Here is a 23422-nt window from a genome sequence, read left to right as displayed (position 1 = left end):
ATCTGCACAGAATTCACAAAAAAGCCATGCCAGAGCCCCAGTCCTTGTTACTCCCCAGAACTTTACACTTAGTTATATTGCTTCTGAAAACAGAAGCTCCTTGTGTACCCACACTATGGTCTTCCCCTTGAACCCACATAATTATTTAAAGTTTTCTAAGACACCACCGAACACCACCATGTTGTGAATAATGAATTCCTCAAGTTTGTGTTGCAGAAGGCATTTTTTTGCCTGCTAATCAATTTGATTGGATGATCCAGAGTTCAAGTTTTCTGAGTATTTGTCTATTTGTAAATTATTTAAACTCTTTAATCCCACCTCAAATAGTCCCTAATCTCAGCTTTCAGCCCCAAGTACACAGCACTCGAGCTCTTGATTATGCTAATGGCTCTGGCCAAAGCAGGCCAATAGTTTACCTTCCCACACCTTGCTGGAATGCCATACCTCAGCTGACAGAGGAAAAAAGCCAAACTGCTAAAATGTATTCTTCTCGTTGATATGGCAGGAAAACCTGGATGACCTGGAAGGGGGGCGGATTCTCCCAAGGGTACATTATAAATTCTCAGGAAACCAAGAAGAAGTTCTCTTGCTGTGACTGTGTCATATGGTGTTGCTCTTTGGACAGGCACAAGCCACAAAGGACTAATCTAGGGACTACATGTTGTCCACTAGCATGGGACAATAGAGAAATCCTAATGCTGAGAAAAACAGAGTTTCACTTACCTGTAACTGTTGTTCATCTGATGGAACTTCTATGCAGTAACACATTGGGACTGCGCAGGCACAGGCCAGCCACGGATAAGATTTGTTAGCTTCTAGCAAATTCTAAACAGAGTTCTCCCCCTCCCCTTGGGGCATGCAATCTCCCCGCCCCTCGGTCACATGTCCCAAGGGGGAGGGAGCACTCTTCCCTCCAGTTCTCCAACCGGCCGCCACGGAACCATAACTAGGACTAGCCTAACGGTCCCACAGCGGGGAAGGAGGGAGGGAATGTGTTACTGCATAGAAGTTCCATCAGATGAACAACAGTTACAGGTAAGTGAAACTCTGTTTTTCATCTGAATGGCTTCTATGCAGTCCCACATTGGGAGAGTAGCGAGCTCGCTTACCAGGATGGTGGGTGTGGGACAATCACCGGAATAAGGAGTACAGCACGGCACGTCCCACAGCTGCCTCTCTCGCTGAATCCACATCCACAGCATAGTGTTTCATGAACGTCGAGGGAGTGGACCAGGTGGCAGTTCTGCAGATGTCCGGGAGATCTATCTTTGAGGAGAAGGCTGTAGAAGCCCCATATGCCCTAGTAGAACGTGCTTTAATCATGGGAGGACATTCCTGACGAGCAAGTTCATAAGATAGTTTGATGGTAGAGGTGATCCACCTTGAAAGAGTTTGAGGGGAGGCACGATGACCTACCCTATGTCCTCCAAAGCAAACAAAGAGGTTGTCATCTTTGCGAAAAACTTGAGATCTTTTGATGTAGAAGAGAAGGGCTCTTCTAACATCTAGGGAATGCAAAGCTCTTTCCGCCTCCGAGGAGGGATGGGGGAAGAAAACAGGGAGGACAATGTCCTAGGCAAGGTGAAAGGCTGAGACTACCTTGGGCAAAAATGAAATCTGTGGTCTGAGTACTACTCTATCTGAATGAAACTCAGTGTATGGGGGTGATTGAGATAGTGCTGATAGGTCACTCACCCTTTTTGCTGACGTGATTGCCACTAAAAAGGCAGCTTTAAAAGACAGCAATGACAAATGGCACGTAGCCATTGGTTCAAAAGGAGGCCTCATGAGCTGTGATAGAACCAAGGAGAGGCTCCACTGAGGTACCAGAGGAGTAACCGGGGGGGGTACAAGTTAGTGAGACCTTTCAAAAAAAATTTGGAAAGGGGATGGGGAAAAACTGAGAAGGAGTCAATATTAGGGTGAAAAGCCGAAATTGCGGCTAAATAAACTTTAATAGAATAATTTGATAAACCACCATCCTTAAGTGACAGCAGAAACTCAAACACAACCGACAGAGGGCAGGAAATTGGTGAGACATTTCTAGCCTCAGCCCACAGTGAAAAAACGACCCCATTTCGCATCGTAAGAATGTCTAGTGGACCCTTTCAAGGCATGAAGTAAAACCTTGGCTACTCTGTCAGACCAGTGACCCTGGGTTGTACTCTCCAAGCTGCCAGTTGTAGGTCTGGAGGGGAGTGAGAGGGATCCTTCGGGAGAAGGATGTAATTCCTTTGCGCAAGCGACATTAGCACTGCGAACCACGACCTCCTGGGCCAGAATGGAGCAATCACAATAGCATCTGTGTTGTCTACACTCAGTTTGGCTATGGTCTTGTGGAGGAGAGGGAATGGGGGAAAGAGATAAAAGAGAGCTCCTTCCCAAGTCATCTGAAAGGCATCCCCCAGAGAGCCCGGTCCGGCTCCCATCCTTGAGCAAAACTTGCGACAAACAGTGTTGAGGTGGGTCGCAAAAAGATTCACTTGAGGATGTCCCCATAGATGGAAAATCCGATGGAGACAGGTGTCGGATAAGGTGAGCTCGTGTCTCTCGTTGGGAAGTCGACTCAGCGAGTCCGCTAGAGTATTGGTCACCCCTGCAATGTGAATTGCTACTAGGGTAGCCCGGTGAGCTATGGCCCATTCCCAGATCTCACTGGCTTCCCTGGAGAGCGAAACGGACCCTGTGCCGCCCTGTTTGTTTACATAATACTGGGCAGTGGAGCTGTCCGTAGCAATCTGGATGTGATATCCGTCCAGGTGCCCTGTGAACGAGAACAGAGCGAGACGGATGGCACGAAGCTCTAAAAGATTTATATGCAGCCGGGATTCTGGATATGACCATGTACCCCTTGACGTAAGATTATCACAATGGGCCCCCCACCCTGAGAGGGAGGCATCCGAAAAGAGGTGTTTGTCAGGGGGAAGGACGAAGGAACGGAATTCCTGAAAGATATTGGCATCGTCTAACCACCATTGCAGGGAGGCAATGACATATCTGGGGACAGACAATTGCTTATATTGGGAGTCCACATTTACTCTGAACGCCCTTAGAAACCAATTTTGAATTGGGCGCATGCGGAGTCTTGCAAACTCCACTACAGCCGTGGTGGAGGCCATAGGGCCTAACAGCTGTTGGACATGATAGGCTGTTTGGAGGCGCCTTCTCGTGAACCTGGACATTATTTTCTGAATGGCAACGCCTCTGTCCACCGGAAGGAATGCCTTAGCTTGGACTGCGTCCAAGCATGCCCCTATGAAGGTCTGAACTTGCGACGGATCCAACCTGGATTTGTTGAAATTAACCACAAGCCCTAAAGTATTAAGGACTGTGAGAATCAGGTCAACTTGAGTAGCCAATTGGGATTGGGAGGTACCCACCAGTAGCCAGTCATCTAGATAAGGGAATATTACACATCCCTTGAGTGCCAGATGAGCTATTACCACGGCAAGGCACTTTGTGAATGTTCTGGGGGCCGTGTACAATCCGAAGGGCAACATATTGTATTGGTAGTATCTACCCCTTCATGAATGGCAATGTGAAAGTAGGCATCGCGGAGGTCTAGAACCGCGAACCACATGTGTCTATTCAAGAGAGGAAGGACCTCTGGAATTGATAGCATTCAAAAATTTTTAGTCTTAATATACTTATTAAGGTCTTGAAGGTCTAAGATGGGGCGTTTACCACCTCCCTTCTTATCTATGAGGAAAAAACCAAGAGTAGAACCCACTTCTACCCTCATCAAGTGGAACCTCTGAAATAGCCCCTTTGGAGAGGAGGCAATCAATTTCTTGTAGCAGTAGGGTAGGAGTTGGCAATCGAGAACAACCTAAAGGTCTATATGGAGGCAGGTTAATAAGTCGATGAAATATCCAATGTTTATTATTTTTAACACCCAGGTATCTGAGGTGATGGAAAACCAAACATGAAAAAACTGCGATAACCGATCCCGGAAATCAACAGGTACGTCTAGTCACACCTGTTTGTTTTTTGAAAACTGCCCTGGGGACCCCCTAGGGCCTTTCCGTACTCTGGGTCTGCCCTGAAATTTCCTGTCATTCTGGGGACGGGGAAAAGGGCGGAAAGAGGGTTGTGAAAATTGCCCTTGAAAACGGTATGGGCGGGGTGTTTGGGCCGATTGCCGGCCAAAGTACCGTCTTTTGAAGTCAGGTGCCTGAGGGGCTATTCCTAGGGACTTAGCATTGGTCTTATTCTTTTTTAGACGATCCAGAAAAGTGTCTGTCTGGTCGCTAAATAGAGAAGTCCCTTCAAATGGAAGGTCTTCGATACGCACTTTAGTGTCATGAGGGAGTGCAGACTGTTGTAGCCACGCATGTCTACGAAGGACTATAGAGGAAGCAATTAATTTGCTGGTAGCGTCAGCTACATGGCGTGCTGCCGTCAACTGTTGCTTTGCTAAGGACATACCCTCAGTTTGTATGGCTACCACCAAGGGACGTTGATCCTCAGGTATCATGAGGATTGACGGGGACATACGATCCCAAAGGCAGTATTGGTATCTCGCCATGATGGCGAGGAAGTTAGAGATGCGGATATTCACCGCACTGGAGGAATACAATTTCCTGGCTAGAATGTCAAGTTTACGCCCCTCCTTATCTTGTGGAGAGGAGTGTATACCCGACCTATATTTCCCTGGAAGTGCTTCTACAATAACTGAATTCGGGGAAGGGTGTTGGAAAAGGAATTCCTCTCCTTCCTTAAGTATTTTGTACATGTTCTCCACCTTTTTGGAGGAGGAGACTGAGGCAGGTCTTGCCCAGTTAGCATGAAGCACTTCCAATATACTTTTGATAATGGGGAAGGCTAAGGGGCCCAGATCTGGATTGTGAAGAATATCCATTATATCATCAATTGGACCCAAGTCCTCAGGTTTACATTCAATCTTAAGGGCCTTAGCCATGTGGATTAGCTGCTCCGCGTATAATCGAGTGTCCCCCGTGGGGGAACCCGGTTTAGAGTCTCCCACAGTGTCCTCTGGCGAGAGGGCCGAAGCACGAGACTCCTCATCCTCATCAGGAGAGTATGACTCATCATATTCAGATGGATCAATGTCCCTTGTTACAGAAGGAGAAAGTGCTTGCCTTAGTCAACTAGTGACTTCTTTGGCGTGCCGACGTAGGCGGGTGCTCCGCAATGGTGAGAGGGAGCGAGTCCGTCGACGGCGGTGATCCGTCGAAGAGCCAGAATACACAGGAGTGGGGTATCGGTGTCAAGAAACCACTCTGCTGCGACGAGAGGGAGACCGGCTCCTAGAGGAATAGTGGCACCTCTGCCCCGCTGGGCTGGAGTGGAGAGGACGACGACAATCTCGGCTCCAACAGCTGTCTCGGCTCCGACGGCCGTCTCGACTCCGACGGCTCAAGCGACTCCGACGGCCCGACCGGCTCCGACTGCCCGACTGGCTCCGACGTGTGCGTCGTCTCGAAGATGACCTACTCCGACGAGCCAGACCACGCTGTCTCGAAGTCAAGCGGTGCCGATCGCCTCTGGACGAAGACGAGGTTGGAGATCGACGGCGAGAGGGCAATCGAAGTCGAGGTCGTTGGCCGGGCTCTAGATGCGAAGAGCCTTTAGGAGACTCCAACTGCATCTGGTCTGCAGAACGTTGGGAGTCCTGCTGAATGCCCACCGGAACAGCTGGTTGCTCGGTACCGAGCTTAGGGGCTGCAAGATCTGCCCGAGGCGCTGACTCAGCAGGCCGTGGGGACTTTTGCAGCACCTGAGGGACGTCTTTATACAGATGCAGGAGGTGCTGCTTAAACCCGTCAGGGTCATCCTGACTACTGCTCGGCCGCACCGTCACAGTAGCCAGGGAGTGATGAGGAGAGTCCTCTAAGGAAATGGGCTGATTAGCCACTTCGGCGAGTCTCGCCGCTGCGGATCGACATCTAGGAGAGGTCGATGGTGATCGGTGTTGAGAAGATGCCACTGCGGATCGACGTCGAGGTCGATGGTGATTGGTGTCGAGAAGACGCTGCTGCGGATCGACGTTGAGGAGAAGTCGACGGTGATCGATGTCGAGAAGACTTGGGAGATCTTGACGGCGACCGGTGTCAAGGTGATTTTGGGCGGGAATTTTGCCGCGAAGAACCCCGGCCGTGGCCATCTTGGGACGACGGGGCAACGAACTTCGTCGGGCGGCCATCTTGGGATGCCGGGGCAATGCACTTTGCCGGGCTAAGTATCACCGACGAAGGCTTTTTGGAGGGACCCCCCCGCTTGGATTTCTTTGACGGGGGACCCTGATCTGAATGAGTCTTACCCGCAGAAGTACTATGTTCAGCCGATTGACCTCTTGGTCGAAGAGATTCCTTGTAGAGATGAGACAGCAGACGAGTAGATCTCATCCTCAAGGCATTCTGAGTTAACTTAGAGCAGCTCTTGCAGGCTGAGCGAATATGACCCTCTCCCAAGCAAAGGAGACACTCAGAGTGAGTATCATTCTTTGCCATTTTGGAGCCGCAAGAGGTGCAGTTCTTGAATAATGGAATTTTCTTGGATTCCATGGCTAGAGCACTAGCTAACACGTTCTCTCTCCGTGGCGGCAGAAAGAGAACCGGAGGGAAGAGTGCCCCCTCCCCCTTGGGACATGTGACTGAGGGGCGGGAGATTACATGCCCCAAGGGGAGGGGGAGCGCTCTCTTTAGAATTTGCTAGAAGCTAACAAATCTTATCCGTGGCTGGCCTGTGCCTGCGCAGTCCCAATGTGTTACTGCATAGAAGCCATTCAGATGAACTAAGATAATGATGAACTTTAAACTACTGCAGCTTCCAGTAATACTAGCCTGCCCTACTTGAACATTGTTTAGGGTAAGTAGGAAAGGGGGAACTGCGTGCTTTCTCCTTTTATTTGCACCCTTGCTCAGCCTGAATGCTAGAACAGACCATGTGTTTAATTTGTATTCATTTATTAAACTTATATTTTGAATGCTCTGAGCCTCGTCTCTGGAAACATACCATGTCTACTCAGTTTTGCAGTCTGAAGTGCAGTAATGAGGAGGGGAAGTGGGGAAACTTGTTATCCCTGGAGTGTGAAAGCTCAACACTGCAATAGATCATCCCCGTGCTGGCTTGTAAGTGTGAAGTGGGAGGCATAGCAACTAGGTGGAGCCTCTAAATCTCAATCCAGGTACAGAGTGCTAGACATGCAACTCCCTTTAGCAGGAGATACTCTCAAAGTTTCTGCTGGCAGCAGTTGTTACCCATTTGTTTTTGGCACCCCTGGGGAGTGTCAGCGAGGGCACCCAGTTGGGCCCGGATAAGCAAGCTCCGTGTTCTTCCCCCCCTCCCGGTCTTGTGGGAAAGTCTCTTCAGTTTGGGAGGAAGGAGTGAAGGCCGGAGGGACTAACACTTCCACTTCAAAACCTTCCTATTGTAAATCAACTATCTCAAGGTGTCAATTCGGCCAGAAACCTGGCACCTCTAGAAGCTTGAAAGAACCCTGATGTTTTGCATTTCAAAGATTACGTGTAATCAATTCTAGTGTGTCCCCCCTATAAAGATAGCCTGTATTTTCCCCATCTGTATTCTGACCTTAAGTTTGTATAGAACTACTGACCCGTTTGCTTTCTTAATAAAACTTTTAAAACTCTCTGCAACGTCTGGAGTAAAGCTTACTATTGCTGAAATGCAACGAGGTACTGAAGTCTGACAGGGAGTCAGGGGGAGGGGTGCTGCCTCCCAGAAGAGATTTGGGATGGCCATGGGCCTTTCCAACCTCCTGGGGACCAACCCAAAGGTACAAAAGGGGCCTGCAAGCCCATTCTGTCTCACACACACAATGATGTTTCCTGCTTTATTTTTTAAAATCCAAATAACCTTCGACATGAATTTTCCAATTTTTCACGGCCAGTGCATACTGAGTTGATATTTCATTGAGGACTGCATCCTCTATGATTGCAAGGTATCACATCTCTTCCCTGTCTAGTCACAACCAGTTCATTGATAGAATCCATGAGAGTGTATATGAAAGGATTTTTGTCCCAGTGTGTAGCATTTAATCTCATGTGACATTTGTTGTCAGTTGGCAAGTCTTAGTAACTGGAAAATAGCAAATGCCACAACCATTTTTAAAAAGGGTTCCAGAGGGGATCCAGGAAATTACAGGCTAGTTAGCCTAAAATCTGTTCCATGTTTAATAATAGTATAAACTATTACTAAAAAGAGAATTATTAAGGAATTATCAAGGAATAAAAGCCTGCTGAGGGAGAATCAGCCTGGCTCTAGCAAAGGGAGGTGCTCCCTCACCAAGCTTTGGAAGTTCTTTGAGCAGATTAATAAGCTTGTGGGTAATGGTGATTTGGTAAACATTATATACTTGGACTTCCAAAAGGCTTCTGACAAGGTACATTACCAAGGACTCCTGAGTAAACGTAGCAATCATGGGACAAGAGGATGGTTCCTTTTATGGATTAAAAATGTGTTAAAAGCAGGAAGCAAAAGAGTAGGACTATGTGGACAGCTCTCATAATGAAGTGAGCGGTGGGGGTCCCACAAGGATTATTATTGGGACCAGCATGATTTAATTTGCGGATACACAACTTAGAATTGGGGTTGTAGTAGAAAGCTTACTGAAAATGTCAGCTCAGTGAGCAGGCAGAGGTGAAAAAGGAAAACTCCATGCTGGGAACATAACTGAAAATAAAACAGCCAATATTGTAATGCTTTGGAGTGGCTTCATTAAAGAACACTGTGTGCAGTTCCCATCACAGTATCTCAGAAAGGATATTGCAGTGGTGGAAAAGTACACAGAAGGGCAACCAAGATGATTAGGGGGTAGGAGTGCCTTTCCTATGAGAAAAGACTAACTTTTCAGTCTAGAAAAAAGATGGCTAAGGAAGAACATGATAGAGGTTTATTAAATTATGCATGAGGTGGGAAAGCAGATAAAGTCATTTTTTCTCCCTGCCAGTGGACATAAGGACAGCCCTGAATGTAGATGGCTTTAAAAGGGGGTCAGCCAGATTCATGGAGGAGGAGGAGTCCACCTGTGGCTACGGACCATGGTGAGTTTGGAAAGCTCCAGATACAAAGACAGCAAACCGGTGAATATGAGTGCTAGGAAGCAGCATCGGGGGAAGGCCAATTTGGCCTCTTTGGCATTTCCATTTTGACTCTGGTACGTCATGTCACAAGATACCTTGAAGCAGCTGTTCTCGCTTTGCTTGAAGGTTCTGCAATCCCGTGAGATCTCATTTTATTTTGTGATTCGTTACTGAGTAAAGTCTATCATAACACTGAAAATTCTAGGATGAATATGTACATTGCTTGAAATAAGGACTATATGACCTAGAAAAGGGTTAGTAGTTATCCCTACAGATTTAATGGAAAGGGGGTCTACTTTTCTCTAGTGTTTCATCTTACAGCAGAATGTCAAGGTCAGAGCATTCAAAACCTATGTCCTCTCTTCCCTGGCTTTTGTCTCTTTAGACACCACAATAGAATATAGCCAGGCATCTTAACGAGATTACCATAGCAACATTTCTGGAATTGCAATCAGCAACATGCTTGGCTGTGTCCATTTGTTTTTTGGATGGCTTCCAATTGGAGAACTGCTGACAGCTGGTTTTTCTACCCCCCTCCCCCAGATTGGACCTAGGGGAGAGTCTTCCCCATAATAAACCTGGCTGCTTACCTGTAACTGTTCTTCGAGTGCTCATCTGTGAATTCACACTGATGAGCAACATTTTTGAAATTTCTAGAGCTAGCTTTCAGGCACAAAAGCTTCCCAGAAATGCAGCTTCAGGCTGCGCATGCCTAAAAGGGGAGGAGTCACGCCTTTCCACTTAGTGAAGAGGCTGAGGGGAGATGACTGATGATTAATTCACAGTAGCATGTAAAATACACGTAGATGCAAAATACAAGTTCTCAAAATCACATACTTGATTTCCTCCTGCAGAGCAGTCTTAAAGAGGCGCAGTAGCAGGTATTCTTCTCTTTGATTGGATGCATAGTTGTACAGAGTGAAGATCACTGAGTCCATAAATTTTGTGGACTTGTTCTGGGGCATTTGGAAAATCAACTTAGCCAGATAAGTTGGGTTAGTCTGCCGCAAAATAGGAAGGAAGACAAACTCATTAATAGGTAAGAAATGCCATCTGGGGACAATATTAACCATGCTCCATTATGTGTTCCTGATTGTAATTTTAACATTGTGTATGACAATTGTGATGACGTCATTTCATCTATAGTGCTTTTCTTATAATATAATATTGCAGATCCCCTGATGAAATCAACATGTGAAATGTGTAGGCGTTCCCATTTTACCAATACATTTCCTACTTTTCAATTGAACTGTTTGTTGGCTTTTTTGCTCTTCTTTTCCTTGGCTACTAAGCCCAGCCACAGTTCGTGGAGCCTTGGAGAGGGAGGGGATGGGGATAAAAAGAGTCGCCTTTTTCCTTACCTGCAGCAGGTAGAAAAGATGCTGGTAGGCCTCCAGCCGCTCTCTCTTCTCTTTGCTCAGAGCCTTCAAGCCTCCTCTTTGCTTGTTCAGCATCATCATATCCGAGAGCTGCTCCTTGTTCTTTTTAGTAAGCTTCTTGCTGTGAGACACAACATCCTGCAAAAGAGAAATGGGAGGGGAGCGGAGAAAACCACGGTCTTGCTAGGTCATCCCTCCCATTGACACCTAAATGGTCTTGTCATGTCCTCTGCTGGAAACAGCTTCCTGGTTGTCCCTGTCCCCCAAACCATCCAGCTGTGCTCAACCAGGGCCTTTTCAGCCTTGACCCCAGCCTTGTGGAACGCTCTGTCTAGTGAGACCCGTGCCTATGGGACTTGGCCCAGTTCCACAGGGCTTGTAAGACGGAGATGTTCCACCAGGAATATGGGATGAGGGTGCCGATGGCAAAATAGATCAGCTGGCCTCCCTTCTTCCCCTTCCTTCCTTCCCATCTTTCTCTCCTTGTTCCTCCCTTCCTTTCCCTGCCTTTCCCCTTCCCTCATTTCTTCCCCCCCACCTTTCCCTCATTTTTCTTTTCTTTCTGTCTCTATCCTCTGGGGAACCTGGGAGTTTCGTCTCCAGATGCACCTTAGACCACCCTCAACCACTGAGAAGATTTTCCCTTTATTTATTAAGTTAAATTGGAAATAATGGTTTTAAATTATATGTTTTAATCTGATATTTATATTGTAATGTATTGTAATTTATTACTTTTCAAAGTTGCCCTGAGGCCGGCTTGGCCAGGAAAGGGCAGAATATAACTGAAATAAAATTAAATAAAAGGGTGAAAGGGTGACACTAATAAAATGGTATTCAAAACATCTATGCAGATTTGGAAATTAATCAAATGATCTGTCTGCCTGGATTTTCAGAGGCACATTTTGTTCTTCTTCTCTTTACTGGCTGAGCATAAGGGGAAAATCAAGGTTCTTCTCAAAGAACCTTCTCAGAGAACAATGATCTTTAGAGCTTGGCTCATCTTAGAGGAGTGGCTTCGTTACATGGCCTGCTGGTTACTAAGTATGTGACACAACCTCCACACGTCGAGACAGGTCACTTGTGCTTGCCTAGTGCTGTAAGTATGGTCATATTTGCCCACATGTGAGACAGAGCCCCAGAGAAGCATATCCCTGTTCAGGACGCTGAGCCATCGTCCATCACTGGATCACTGGCTGGATCTGGCAGGGCAATTCTTGACTTACGAACTCCTTTCTACCAATGAATTCTGCTGTGTCTACGAGAGCCAAAGCTTGCTCTCCTCCTGGCCAGCCTCCAATACCGAGTATACGGTACCTGCAGCGTGATTTTGTTTTTCACTAGCAACCCAATTTTGATGTCCATGAGGTTGAGATCATTCTCCAGTTGCTGATTGGACCTGATCAAGGTCACAACCTCCTCTCGCAGCTTCATCAAATCGAGCTCCTCTTGGAAATCTTGATCACTTTGATCCAACAAGTGGACAAACTTCCGGACTACGGCCATCGGCGGGTCTTCAGCACTAACTGTGAAAAGGGGGCCTGTTTTAGTGGCAGATACACTTTGCACCACAATATTCGCTCAGAAGCTGGAAAAGCATATTGGATGTACCCAACAACTTGAACAATAACTGGAACAGTGACTAACAAAAATAGTCCCTTAAAATTTGCAAGGAAGAAAAGATGAAATGCAAGTCTTGGATGTGACTGAACACCCTCCAAAATAAACCTTGAACCTGGTCGGGCAGGATACCCTCCATCTGTTGAAGAGAACAATCTCATCATAAGAAGTTCAATGTTCTCTGCCCTTCCAAAGAAGAAGAATGTCCTTGAACGGGAAGTCCATGACAGTGTTTATCACTTGGTGAGTAACCTCACTGAGTCTCCAGAGGCAAGGATGACTAATTTGTAATGGCAAATAAATACCTGGAGGCTGCTCTACATAAGGGGATGCTAAAAGTGCCTTGGTATTAAGAGCTATGGAGAGGACTACAGTACACTACTCAAAAGAGTAGTAGGCTCGGAAAGGATAAGTAGGCTCTGCCAGTAAAGTAGTAGGCTCAGAAAGTAGGCTTACTCCATCTATACAGTGTTGCTCTACCGAGACTTTCTCAAAATGGATGGGAAAAATTAAATAATAGTGGTGTCAGGTGTACAAAACCCCTAGCATACCTGATGACCCAATGGACACCCAAAGCCATGCCAGTCCTCTTTGTGATCCTCTGGGTGTGGGAAGAGCTATATCCAGAATCCAGTGAAATTAATCTCTTTATGTACGTATATCCTGCAATTTGACCCATGAAAACCTGAAAACTAAAATCTCTCCCCACCCCTGGCCCATGCTATTATTTCCCAGTATGGGCAGTTTCCTGGATGGATGAGTCTCTCTCATGGAAGTGACTAAGACCAGAAACAAGACACTCCAGAACAGCATCATAAACAAAAATCAAAAGTATAAGCTTGAAAGGAACTTGGCCAAATCTGTTATCTCTTTGCTGAGGTTCCAGATACACAGAATCAGAGTTGGAAGGGGTCATACAGGCCATTTAGTCCAACCCCCTGCTTAACTCAGGATCAGCTTAGAGCATCCCTGACAAGTGTTTGTCCAGCCTCTGCTTAAAGACTGCCTGTGAGGGGGAGCTCACCTCCTCCCTAGGTAGCTGATTCCACTGTCGAACAACTCTTACTATAAAAATAAATAAATCCTAATATCCAGCAGGTACCTTTCCGCCCACAATTTAAACCCATTGTTGCGACTTCTATCCTCTGCTGCAAACAGGAACAGCTCCCTGTCCTCCTCTAAGTGACAGCACTTCAAATATTTAAAGAGAGCAATCTTTCCCCCCCTCGATCTTTCCCCCCCTTCTCCAGACTGAACATTCCCAACTCCTCAGGCTTTCCTCATAGGGTTTGGTCTCCAGGCCCCTGATATGATTGGAGGCTTCCCACAAAAAACACTTTATACAAGGAGGAACACGAATAGATCCTGGCTGACTTCTTCAGGCCCACAGGAAGAACCGCAGCTTTCATTTGGATGGTGTTCGGCCTGAGCTCTTGCTCCAGGCCAGAATACAGAAACACTTGAACTATCTTGGTATCTGCTGATGATGCTGAAATTCCGTTCCTTTTTGAGAATGCCTCTCGGATGGCTTTATATATGAGATTCACAGAATCACTTCTACAAGTTAGAAGAGCGTCCATCATGCCCATTGAGAACTTTCCTGCTATTCCACTAAGTCTACATATGGAAACACTACCGTCTTCCATCAATTATTGTGGAAGTTGAGTTTTGTTTCTCTTCCAGAATCATCTTTTGGATCACATTCTTGATTGGCTTATACTAGTCAGGGGGTCAGTGGTCCAGTTTCCTATCAAGTTAGTGTCCTGAGACAGACACTGAGGCACCCGCCTCGGGCCTTTCTCTCCCCCCGCCACCATTCCATGACAGGCCGGGAGAAGACCACCCTGGCAGCCTGCTTACTGTGCTGGCCGAAGACAGCCCACAGGAGGTTGGCTGAGGAGGCACAACGCAGGAGCGGCCAGTTCTCGGGCTGCCGGGAGGGTGCCGGCCAGCTGGCAGACACACACGGCACCTGGCTGCGGCATGGGGAAGCAGCCGAGGAGAGGCCACGCCGTGGGACACCCTGACCCCACGAGAGGGAAGAGCGCAGGTGGGGCTAGCTCAGCCGCCGGAAGAACTGGGAGGCCTGGTGAAGCAAGACCCGCCTCTGCATGAGGACGAAGGGACACAACGGTGGGCAGGGCCGACGAGAGGGCCTCCAGCGAAGGGTTGGTCTGCAGCCCTATATAACCTCAGACAGGGCGTGGCTTAGGGGGTGGGCTGGGAAAGGGGGTGGAGCAACCCCTATATTAAGAGCCAGAAAGGCTGAGGCCAGGGAGGAAGGTAGCCAGCCTGTCCAAGCTAGAGGGAGGGACGGACCCAAGGCTGCAGGGGTGCAAGGAGAGTGCTGCCTAACTCTTCTTTCCCCCATTCAGAGGCCGCCTGTGCACAGATCTAAAGGGGGTGAGTCACTCCTTTTCCTCAGGGCCACTCGAGACTCTCACGGGGACAGGGCCTGGGGGTATGACAGCCGCCCAGCAGATCACTATGGGAGTAGGTCCTACTTCTGCGGGGCGGGCACTCACAGTCAGCTTATAACCATCTGGCACCAATTTTTCAAGCATGGCCCAATAATAACATTAAGACCAGTAATGGGACAGGGACGATCTTGCTGCATCTCCTACCTGCTGCTTTGTTATTTATGCAGAATTGAAGAAATTTTAACCTGCCTGCCTTCATGTCTGTAAGCGTATATTTAGAAGTTTGAGTGGTTACTTTTACTGGTGTGTTATACTGCGTGTGTAAGAGTCCAAACCCAGTTTCGGTCAAACTACCATCAGAAGATTTTTCCAAGACCCCTTGTTTGGGGACAGGGGAATCAAATCACGTGTGTAAGAGTCCAAACCCAGTTTCGGTCAAACTATCATCAGAAGGAGATTTATTCCAAGACCCCTTGTTTGGGGACAGGGAATCAAATCACCCTTGCAAGGATGTGGTGAGTTAGAAACCCCCATCTTTGACAATGACATCGTCCTGTGTAATTAGATAAAAAGCACCCTGGTCTTCTGTGATGGTTTTGTACCAATCGGTTGCTGAACAGTAATTTGGTGTTGGAAGCAAAAATGTCATACTCAAAAATTCAGCTTAGAACCTCTTGGTTATTTTCCATGAAAGGGAACTTTGACTTTTCTTTAGACCTCTAACATTTCTCCTGTCCTCATCTCGTTTACAAGCTGGGCATTTAAAGACATCATGTCTTTATACTGTGGCTCTGCTCTCTCTTTGGAAAATGCAGAGGATACGGAGGCCAACAAGCCTCCCCTTGCTGGATGAAGCTGGGAAGGAGCAGGGAGAAGGAACACTGGCCTCGTGCTACCAAGGAAATGGAGCTCTGAATCCCCATTGCTTTGGAGCAGGCAGGCAGGACTGGAACTGGAAAGATCACGAGAGAGAGGGCAGGAAGGGGTTTGTCAGTGTTTGGCTCTCATGGCCCTTTTTTATATGCCCAGGGTAATGCCGATCCCCAGCTTGCTGGGGGTAAAGGGAAGATGACTGGGGAAGGCACCGGCAAACCACCCCATAAATAAAGTCTGCCTAGTAAACATCGGGATGTGATGCCACCCCATGGGTCAGGAATGACCTGGTGCTTGCACAGGGGACCTTTACCCTACCTTAATGCCGATCACCACTGTGGGGTCAAGAAGCAATTTGCCTCCAGGCCAGATTGGCCAGGGATCCTGGTGGTTTTTTGCCATCTTCTGGGTATGGAGCAGGGGTTACTGGGTGTGTGTGCGTGCGGGGGGGAAGTAGTAGTGAATTTCCTGCATTGTGCAGGGGGTTAGACTAGATGACCCTGGAGGTCCCTTCCAACTCTATGATTCTATGGGAAGGGCCTCTTCCCAGATGAGGAACCAAACAGATAATTAATGCAGCACTGCCAGCTGAAGGGTAGGAGAAGCCAGCCACACAAGCCCACCTTCCAGCCACTGAATGCGAAAGAAGGTATCAGGAAGGAAAGTATCCCCTTGCTCGTTTATGACAGGAGGAGACAACTAATCATAGGTTCTAGTCAGCTAGAAGCCTCAGCTGGGTAGCTGTGTTAGTCGTTGATAGAAGGACAAAAATTCAGTGGCATCTTTAAAGACCAACAGCATTTCCCACGGTGTAAAGCTCTCGGGCCATCAGAGACATAAGTAAGGCATAAACCACACCAGCCTCATTCCCAACCAGCACAGAATGAACCAGGGGCGGCGGCGGCCTCTAGCGCAGTGCTACTTGCCAAGCCACGCACACACCCAAGTCCTGAAAAAGACTTCTTGCAACCTTTGCCACCCAATCTGCTGGAGTGCTGCACTAGTCAGGGTGATGCATTGTTCAAAGATTGCAAACACTTTCCCTTGAGCCTGCATTGCGCCAGCTGCCATGCACAGCAAGCCACAGCACCCCTGAGCAACGTTAAGAATGCCCCCATAGTACTCACTTAAGGTTTTGTAGTCATCACGAGCTTTATTGGCACGGATGAAGGCCTGGATTTTCACGATGTCATTGATCTAGGCAGAAGAGAAAAGCCCTTATCATACTATCCCACTGCAAACATAAAACAGTGCTGTAGTATAAAAGTAAAGAGGATCTTACATGGTCTTGGAAGTACTGCAGTCGATTTCTGTACTGCTTTCGTGCCTGATGCATCCTGGTCATTGCTTGGATCTGGAAGGAAACACAAGGGTCCTCAGTGCAGCTAGAAAGAGAATGAGCCACAACCCAAGCAGTAATGGAAAAATCTGGCCCACAAATATATGTGTTCAATGCACTTAAAAACTCAGCAGAGGTTGACAGGAAAGCACTGCAGAATTTTTGGAAGCTACAAAGAAGTCTTGCAGAGGAAAACCCACATACTGTTCTCAGACCCTACAGAAGCTGGTGGGTAGCTTGCCAGGAAGCATGAAAGGAGTACCTTTGCCTAGACTCTTGAAGAACCGCTCAGTGGTAACCAGACCAGGCAATCAGAGAGGAAGAAAATTGTGCCGGTGGAACTGAAGAGGGAGCTCCTTCCTCAACATGAACCACGGAGACACAAACGAGAGAACTCTGGGACCTTCTTGAGAACAAGCGGGAAAGGGCAGGGCATGCACGCAGAACTACTGCTGCCCTTCCTTGTCCTCAGGTGTAGGAGGATGGGCATCCGAGCAGAGCCCTGCTGTTCAGCCAGCAGCCCCACCAACGGGACCGGAGGGCGGAAGTACAAGCGCGGTGGGGTTCCCCCTTCCCCGGAACACTGCAAGAAGTTCCCCCCTTCTCATCAGACTGCAGGCTCTCAGCTGGGGGGGGGGTCAGCATTAGGATCCCTCCTTCTGTGGAACATTCTTCTACTGTACGTAATCTTCGGTTACTTTTCAAAAAGGAGTTTAAATACATCAATAAACAGAATTTCTGAAAATATTAGAAGGGCAGGAAAACTTAGCAAGCACCCTGAGGCATCTGTTGATGAAAGCGAGATTCAAAACAGATAAAAGGAAATATTTTTTCACACAACGCATAGTTAAATTGTGGAACTCCCTGCCCCAGGATGTGGTGATGGCTGCCGGCTTGGAGGGCTTTAAGAGGGGAGTGGACATATTCATGGAGGAGAGGGGTATTCATGGTTATTAGTTAGAATGGATACTAGTCATGCTGCATACCTATTCTCTCTAGTATCAGAGGAGCATGCCTATTATTTTGGGTGCAGTGGAACACAGGCAGGATGGTGCTGCTGCAGTCGTCTTGTTTGTGGCTTCCTAAAGGCACCTGGTTGGCCACTGTGTGAACAGACTGCTGGACTTGATGGGCCTTAGTCTGATTCAGCAGGGCCTTTCTTATGTTCTTATGAAAGGCGTTTGCCTACTGGGCACATGGCTGGGGAGGCATGGTGAGGCTGTTTCTGGGCAGCATTCAACTGAGCCCTGGCTGCCAAACGAGGGAGATAAGCGCCAGAGCCATCTATAAAACCATCCAGAACTAGAGCACAAAGAAGTTTTCTGCAGTGCCCAGAGAACAACACCAAATTCCTCCAGAAAATGGACTGCTGGTTTCAACAGCACAGGTGAAGGGGAAAAAAAACTGGCACCCTTGAATAAGCCTTAAATTTCCCCAGGGACATGCTGAGGTGCCATTTCAGATACTCTGACAAAAGGAAGAACACATTCAAGAGAGCTCCCTTGTCCTTTGTGGAATGCAATTCCAAGGGTTCACGAGCAAGTCCAGAAAAGCACTGTACTCCCTTCCCCCACCAATCAAGGAATACACCACTGGCCACTGCTGGATCCCCATTAGGAAGCACCTGTGTGTCCTGCCCCCCCCCCCGGTGATTCTAGGCAGTGTGTGAGAGGGAGAGCTTGAAGGGATGAGCTCTTGTGGCCCTTTCTGATATACCCAGAGTAACGCCACTTTGGGATCAGACCGGCCTAGGGATCCTGAAGGTTTTTTGCCTTCCTCTGGGCATAGAGCAGGGGCCACTGGCACAGTGGGGGGAAGGTAGCTGTGAATTTCCTCCATTGTGCAGGGGGTCGGACTAGATGACCCTTGGGGATCCTTCCAGCTCTATGTTTCTATGAGCCTATTACAGCAAAGTCTATCCAAACCCAAATGAGGCCAATCACTGAGCTTGCCTTGAGGGTGGAACTTTACTCCCCCCTTCCCAGTCTCTTGACATGCACCACATCTTGAGCCATCCTCTGTTAAATCCCTTCCAAAAACTGCAGACAAGCAAGAAGAAGAAGAGTTGGTTTTTATATGCCGACTTTCTCTAACACTTAAGGGAGAATCAAACCAGCTTACAATCGCCTTCCCTTCCCCTCCCCACAACAGACACTCTGTGAGGTAGGTGGGGCTCAGAGTGCGCTAAGAGAACTGTGTCTAGCGCAAGGTCACCCAGCTGGCTTCATGTGTAGGAGTGGGGAAACCAGCCTGGTTCATCAGATTAGAGTCTGCCGTCTTGCTTGGCGACTAAGAGCCAGGATGAATCTGAGAGGCCATCAGGGTATGACCTCCAGCGGGACGAATCTTCATGGATGCCACACAGAAATCACAGAGTTGGAAGGGGCCACACAGGCCATCTGCTCAATGCACAATCAGCCTAGGGGCATCCTTGACAAGTGTTTGTCCAGCTGCTGCTTGAAGACTGTCAGAGAGGGGGTTTCTTCTTGATTTCTTCTTCCTGAAACTGCAATAGAACTCGCAGCTCTTCTCCCTCTGGCCACTATACATCAGGCAAGATAGCGCCACAAACAACATTAGACCTCTTATGGGGACTGGTGGGCAAACAAACAAACAAACCCTCCTCCACCTTCTCACTAAACCCAGACTGCTGGGTCTCCCACAAAGAGGAGTTCTTGATCCTTTCAGTGCTCCTAGTCGTTCTCCTGCGCCGCTACAAACCTCTGGCTGCCAGAGGAACTGCAACAGAAGAAGGGTGGGTTTGTCAAGCATCCCCTGTGGAGTCCCAAAAAGGCTGGGTGGGATGTGCCACTGAAGGAACTGTGGACACAAAATTCCTGTTGCAGTCTTGAAGCTCCTATGGCTGCTTGGCAGGGGAATCCAGTGGGCGGCAAGTGGGTGTTCCAAGATCCATGGAGCTGGAGGGAGTGACAAGTTGTCGAGTGGGAAGCGCTTAGAGGATCTGGTTGTAGTGAAGCCAGCTGTGAACCACCGTGGGACTTGGCTGGTCTAGATTTGCTCTCATTACCACTCTAGGAATCAAACGCTCTCAAAGCTGCCAGGGCACTGTCCACACTGCAACCGAGCCACGCGCTGCTAGGCATTTGGACAGGAAAAAAGGATAGAAAAACTGCCACCTCGAAGCACCACCAAGTTGTGCCACAACTAGACAATTGGAGAGGCCACCCAATGCCACATGCGATCCTCCCTCTGAGAAGAAGACTGATACCAAAGAGCACGCCACCCTGCATCCCTACAAGGAGAAACAGGAGTTCAGAAGGAAGATGAATACTGCAGTGGAGATGGCAGAACATGATCCAGGAGGGTGCCTTTCAGTAGGAGGAAACGATGCAGCCATGAACCTGCATGCTAAAGGAACACAGGGAGGCATCCCCACTCACTTCATGGACAGAGTTACCTTCACTACTTCATCCTTGTGTGCTTGGAGGTACTTCAAGCGATCCTGGTATATCTTCCGCTGCTTGTAGCCACGCCAGTGAGCCTGAAGTCAAACAGAGAGCAGGTTGGAGTGTGACTTTATGACTGTGTACGGCGCACAACCCTGTTTAACACCACGCCACCTCGCAGGCTGCACTCTAGGTCTCCCTTCCCCAAATTGTGGGTTTTTTTGTGCCCAAACAATCTGCAGGCTGGTGATTGCCTTGTAGGAGAAGGGAGAGGAATGCATACTTAGCAGGGCAAACTGAATCCGCCACAGGAATCCAGGCAATTTCAGAATGCCTCGGACCCAGAACGAAAGTAGAATGGCCAAGCAGTTGTTCCTTAGCCAGTTGGGGGCAAATGTGACCTTTATGGGCATATGAGCGGGCCCCCAAGCCTACACAGCAAGGGGAGCTTTTCCAGTAATGTTCAGCTACACATATGCCCAGTGTTGTGCACTTTTCCTTGCCCTTCCTTCTGCAAACAGTTCTCCTTTGACTGGCTTCTCAGCCAACTGAGACCCAAGTCCAACTCTTTGGAAGAATTGTGGGATACCAACAGAGTGCTTCCATACCTGGATACACGTTATGGCAGGAGCCTGCTTCTTCAAGAAGTGCATCCTGGCATCAAGTTCCTTGCGAACGAGGAAGCCACGGCAGCAGGCCTGCAGCTTGGTGATCAGGTTTTCATTGGCCAGCCAGAGCTGTTCCCGGTTGTATGCAGCTGTGACTGCTGAGATAGAGCTCTGGATTTTGGTTGTCAAAAGGACACCGGGAGAAAAACACAAGTTCCACGTCAAACTGAAATGCAAATTCTTTCACAAAACAAGATGGATCAGTCCTTGAAGCCTAAGGCTGGCAGCAGCTGCAAGTCAGAAGCTTTCCAGTTTTATTTCATTGCGAAGATTTGTTTCATTCAGTAAGCACTCAAAGCAATGTTCTAAGCTCCAAAGATATGCCAGGTGACTGCAAAACAAAACTCTCCTAGGCGGAAGTAGTCACAGTGGAAACTGGGAATACCAAGATGCCCAAACAGGCTGAACTCAAACAGTGCCAGTAAACACAACCCACTCCTTTTTTCTAAGCCAAGCCACATTAGAAGATGAGCTTGGTCCTCGTGTGCTGAGGGCACAACGGTGCACCTACCTGGATGTCCTCCCGGGAGAGCTGAGTGTTATTCTGCACAAATCCCTCGGGTTCCTCCCAACTTCCTTCTTTGGTTTGCAGGTTATGGTAATAATGGTAGCCTCCCTTCACCCAGTGCTTCACACACTCACTGTTGTTGTTCCCTGAAAGAAGCGGAATGCGATCCTGATGCTGGAGCTAGCCCACCCAGGGCAGTTCGCTACCATCACTTGCACACTGCCTAGACCAGCCTATGCCCAGAAGCAGCAAGACTCCCCCCGCCCCAAGCAACAAAATCTCTGGCTAGCTAAACCAGCTTTGTTTTCCTTTTTGGTCTCAGTCCCTCCTCCTCACCTGCCACCAATTTTGCCCGTCTGAGTCCCGCCAGTTCCTGCTGGTATGTTTCCGCACATTCTGGAGTCACTCCGTACAATCCAACATCAGCTGAACGCAGGGAGCTGAGGGTCTTTCCCGTATCACCCTCATCCACTGCTTCATTAATCGCCAGAATTCCTAAGGAAACTTGGATGAAAGGCAAGAGAAGCCCTTGTTACATGGACAAGCTGACCGGAACAGGAGAAAAAGAAACCCTGGGGGTTTTCTGGAGACAGCTCTGCGAGCAACCATTTAAAAACACAAAATCAAAAGCATTACAAATCTGGAAAAACCTCAATTTGAAACAGAAATAGAACAAGTTAAAACGGGTGTGGTTAGATGGCTGCAAAATTTTGAGGAAGAACCATCTCTTCAACAATGGGGAACCTTATGGACGGAAGATATAAACATTACAGTCAGACAAACATTAAGAGAAAACTGGTATAAGATGTTTTATCGGTAGTATATAACTCCAAAGGATATTGAGGAGATGGACTATTTAGAATTTGGGAATCTGTTCGAAGGAGACTAAGCCCCCCAAGTATCATCATTAATGTCCCCTTAGAGGCATATTATGACAAATATGTGAGAAAAAACAATGACTGTATAACTTATGGAGATATGATAACCTCGCAAGGAGAGATCACCTCTAGGCAGGACTAAAAGACTGAGCTCCAGTGGGCTAGTGTCCCGCTAGGGGCGACAGCAAATCAATTTTGGTCCTGCCTCCCCGGATAGGGCGTGGACAATAACCCACAGCTCCAAGATGCCCTTGCCTCAGAGGAGAAATATATAATGGTTGATACACTTCCAACAGATTTCAAGACTCAAGAAAGACATCCAGATGGCAGGAGGAGAAAAAAGGAAATTGGCTGAATTTGAAATGATAATAAAACAAAATTTCAACTATTAGGAAGAATCTATAAATTGTTACTTCAATACTGCAGCATACTGGAAAGCAGAAGAGTGTCCAGGCCGGGAGAACGGAGAAAGAAAACTAGCTGAATATGCAGTAATGGGAAAACGAACTATGTGAATAAAAGACCACATATGATTCCTAAAAAATGGGGAGCCGAGGAGGAGGTTGCTGAAATTATACATATTGGTTATTTATAATCCTCTTGACATTGTATTGAAAAGGTGTTAAAAGGGAGAAAACATTTAACTATATTATGGTTAGATGAAAATAATATATGAACTCAATTTTTAATATTTGGCAAGTATTTTTAGAAATTTATAACAGTAATCCCCAGGGCAAGTTTTTTTAATCTATTATATTTCATAATTCATTTTATAACAGTGTTCAATAATCTTATCATGTTTTATCAAGTATTGTATAGGGTATCTTATTATTTATGCTAAGATTATTATTTATGCTTAGATTATTATGATAATCACCATTTGATGCTCAGTATTATGCCACTATTTACTGCTCATAACTGCTATCATAATTTATTGTTTATTATAAAATTATTATATGTATACCTTTTCTTTGTCTTTTGATGTAATTGTTGTGGTATGGTTTCTAATTTTTCTTTTCTGTTTATTTTTATAAGTATAAAAATAAAATCTTTAAAAAACAACAACAAATAAATCTGGAAAAAACTTACAACCAAATTATGTCTTTGACCTTTCCCACAGTATTTAGATCACTTATCAGCTCTCTTTAAAAGTATAGTGTTTTGGGGACATTTCAGTATGCCATCATAGCGTACTGATTTGTGATAAACACAACGTTCCAGAAGAGGAGAATGGTAACTTCATCACAGTGAACAAGATAACGAAGTCC

The 23422-nt window shown here is 47.3% G+C and overlaps 1 protein-coding gene across 1 annotated transcript in view; it reads right to left on the bottom strand.

Moving 5' to 3' along the window:
- Nucleotides 1-23422, bottom strand: part of IQGAP1 (IQ motif containing GTPase activating protein 1) — a 118585-nt gene that overhangs the window by 29440 nt on the left and 65723 nt on the right. The window contains exons 17-25 of the mRNA XM_056865699.1: nucleotides 21613-21780; nucleotides 21280-21422; nucleotides 20709-20879; nucleotides 20112-20195; nucleotides 16637-16708; nucleotides 16482-16551; nucleotides 11759-11967; nucleotides 10427-10582; nucleotides 9903-10066 (exon numbers count right to left, since the gene is read on the bottom strand). Of these exons, the coding sequence (XP_056721677.1) occupies nucleotides 9903-10066; nucleotides 10427-10582; nucleotides 11759-11967; nucleotides 16482-16551; nucleotides 16637-16708; nucleotides 20112-20195; nucleotides 20709-20879; nucleotides 21280-21422; nucleotides 21613-21780 (1237 nt within the window). The remainder of the gene's footprint in view (nucleotides 1-9902; nucleotides 10067-10426; nucleotides 10583-11758; nucleotides 11968-16481; nucleotides 16552-16636; nucleotides 16709-20111; nucleotides 20196-20708; nucleotides 20880-21279; nucleotides 21423-21612; nucleotides 21781-23422) is intronic.

The sequence above is a fragment of the Euleptes europaea genome, chromosome 20 (genome assembly GCF_029931775.1).
Source record: "Euleptes europaea isolate rEulEur1 chromosome 20, rEulEur1.hap1, whole genome shotgun sequence".
Taxonomy (NCBI): Eukaryota; Metazoa; Chordata; class Lepidosauria; order Squamata; family Sphaerodactylidae; genus Euleptes; species Euleptes europaea.
The sequence above is the reverse complement of the archived record's forward strand: the minus strand, read 5'-3'. Positions and strand labels throughout refer to the sequence as shown.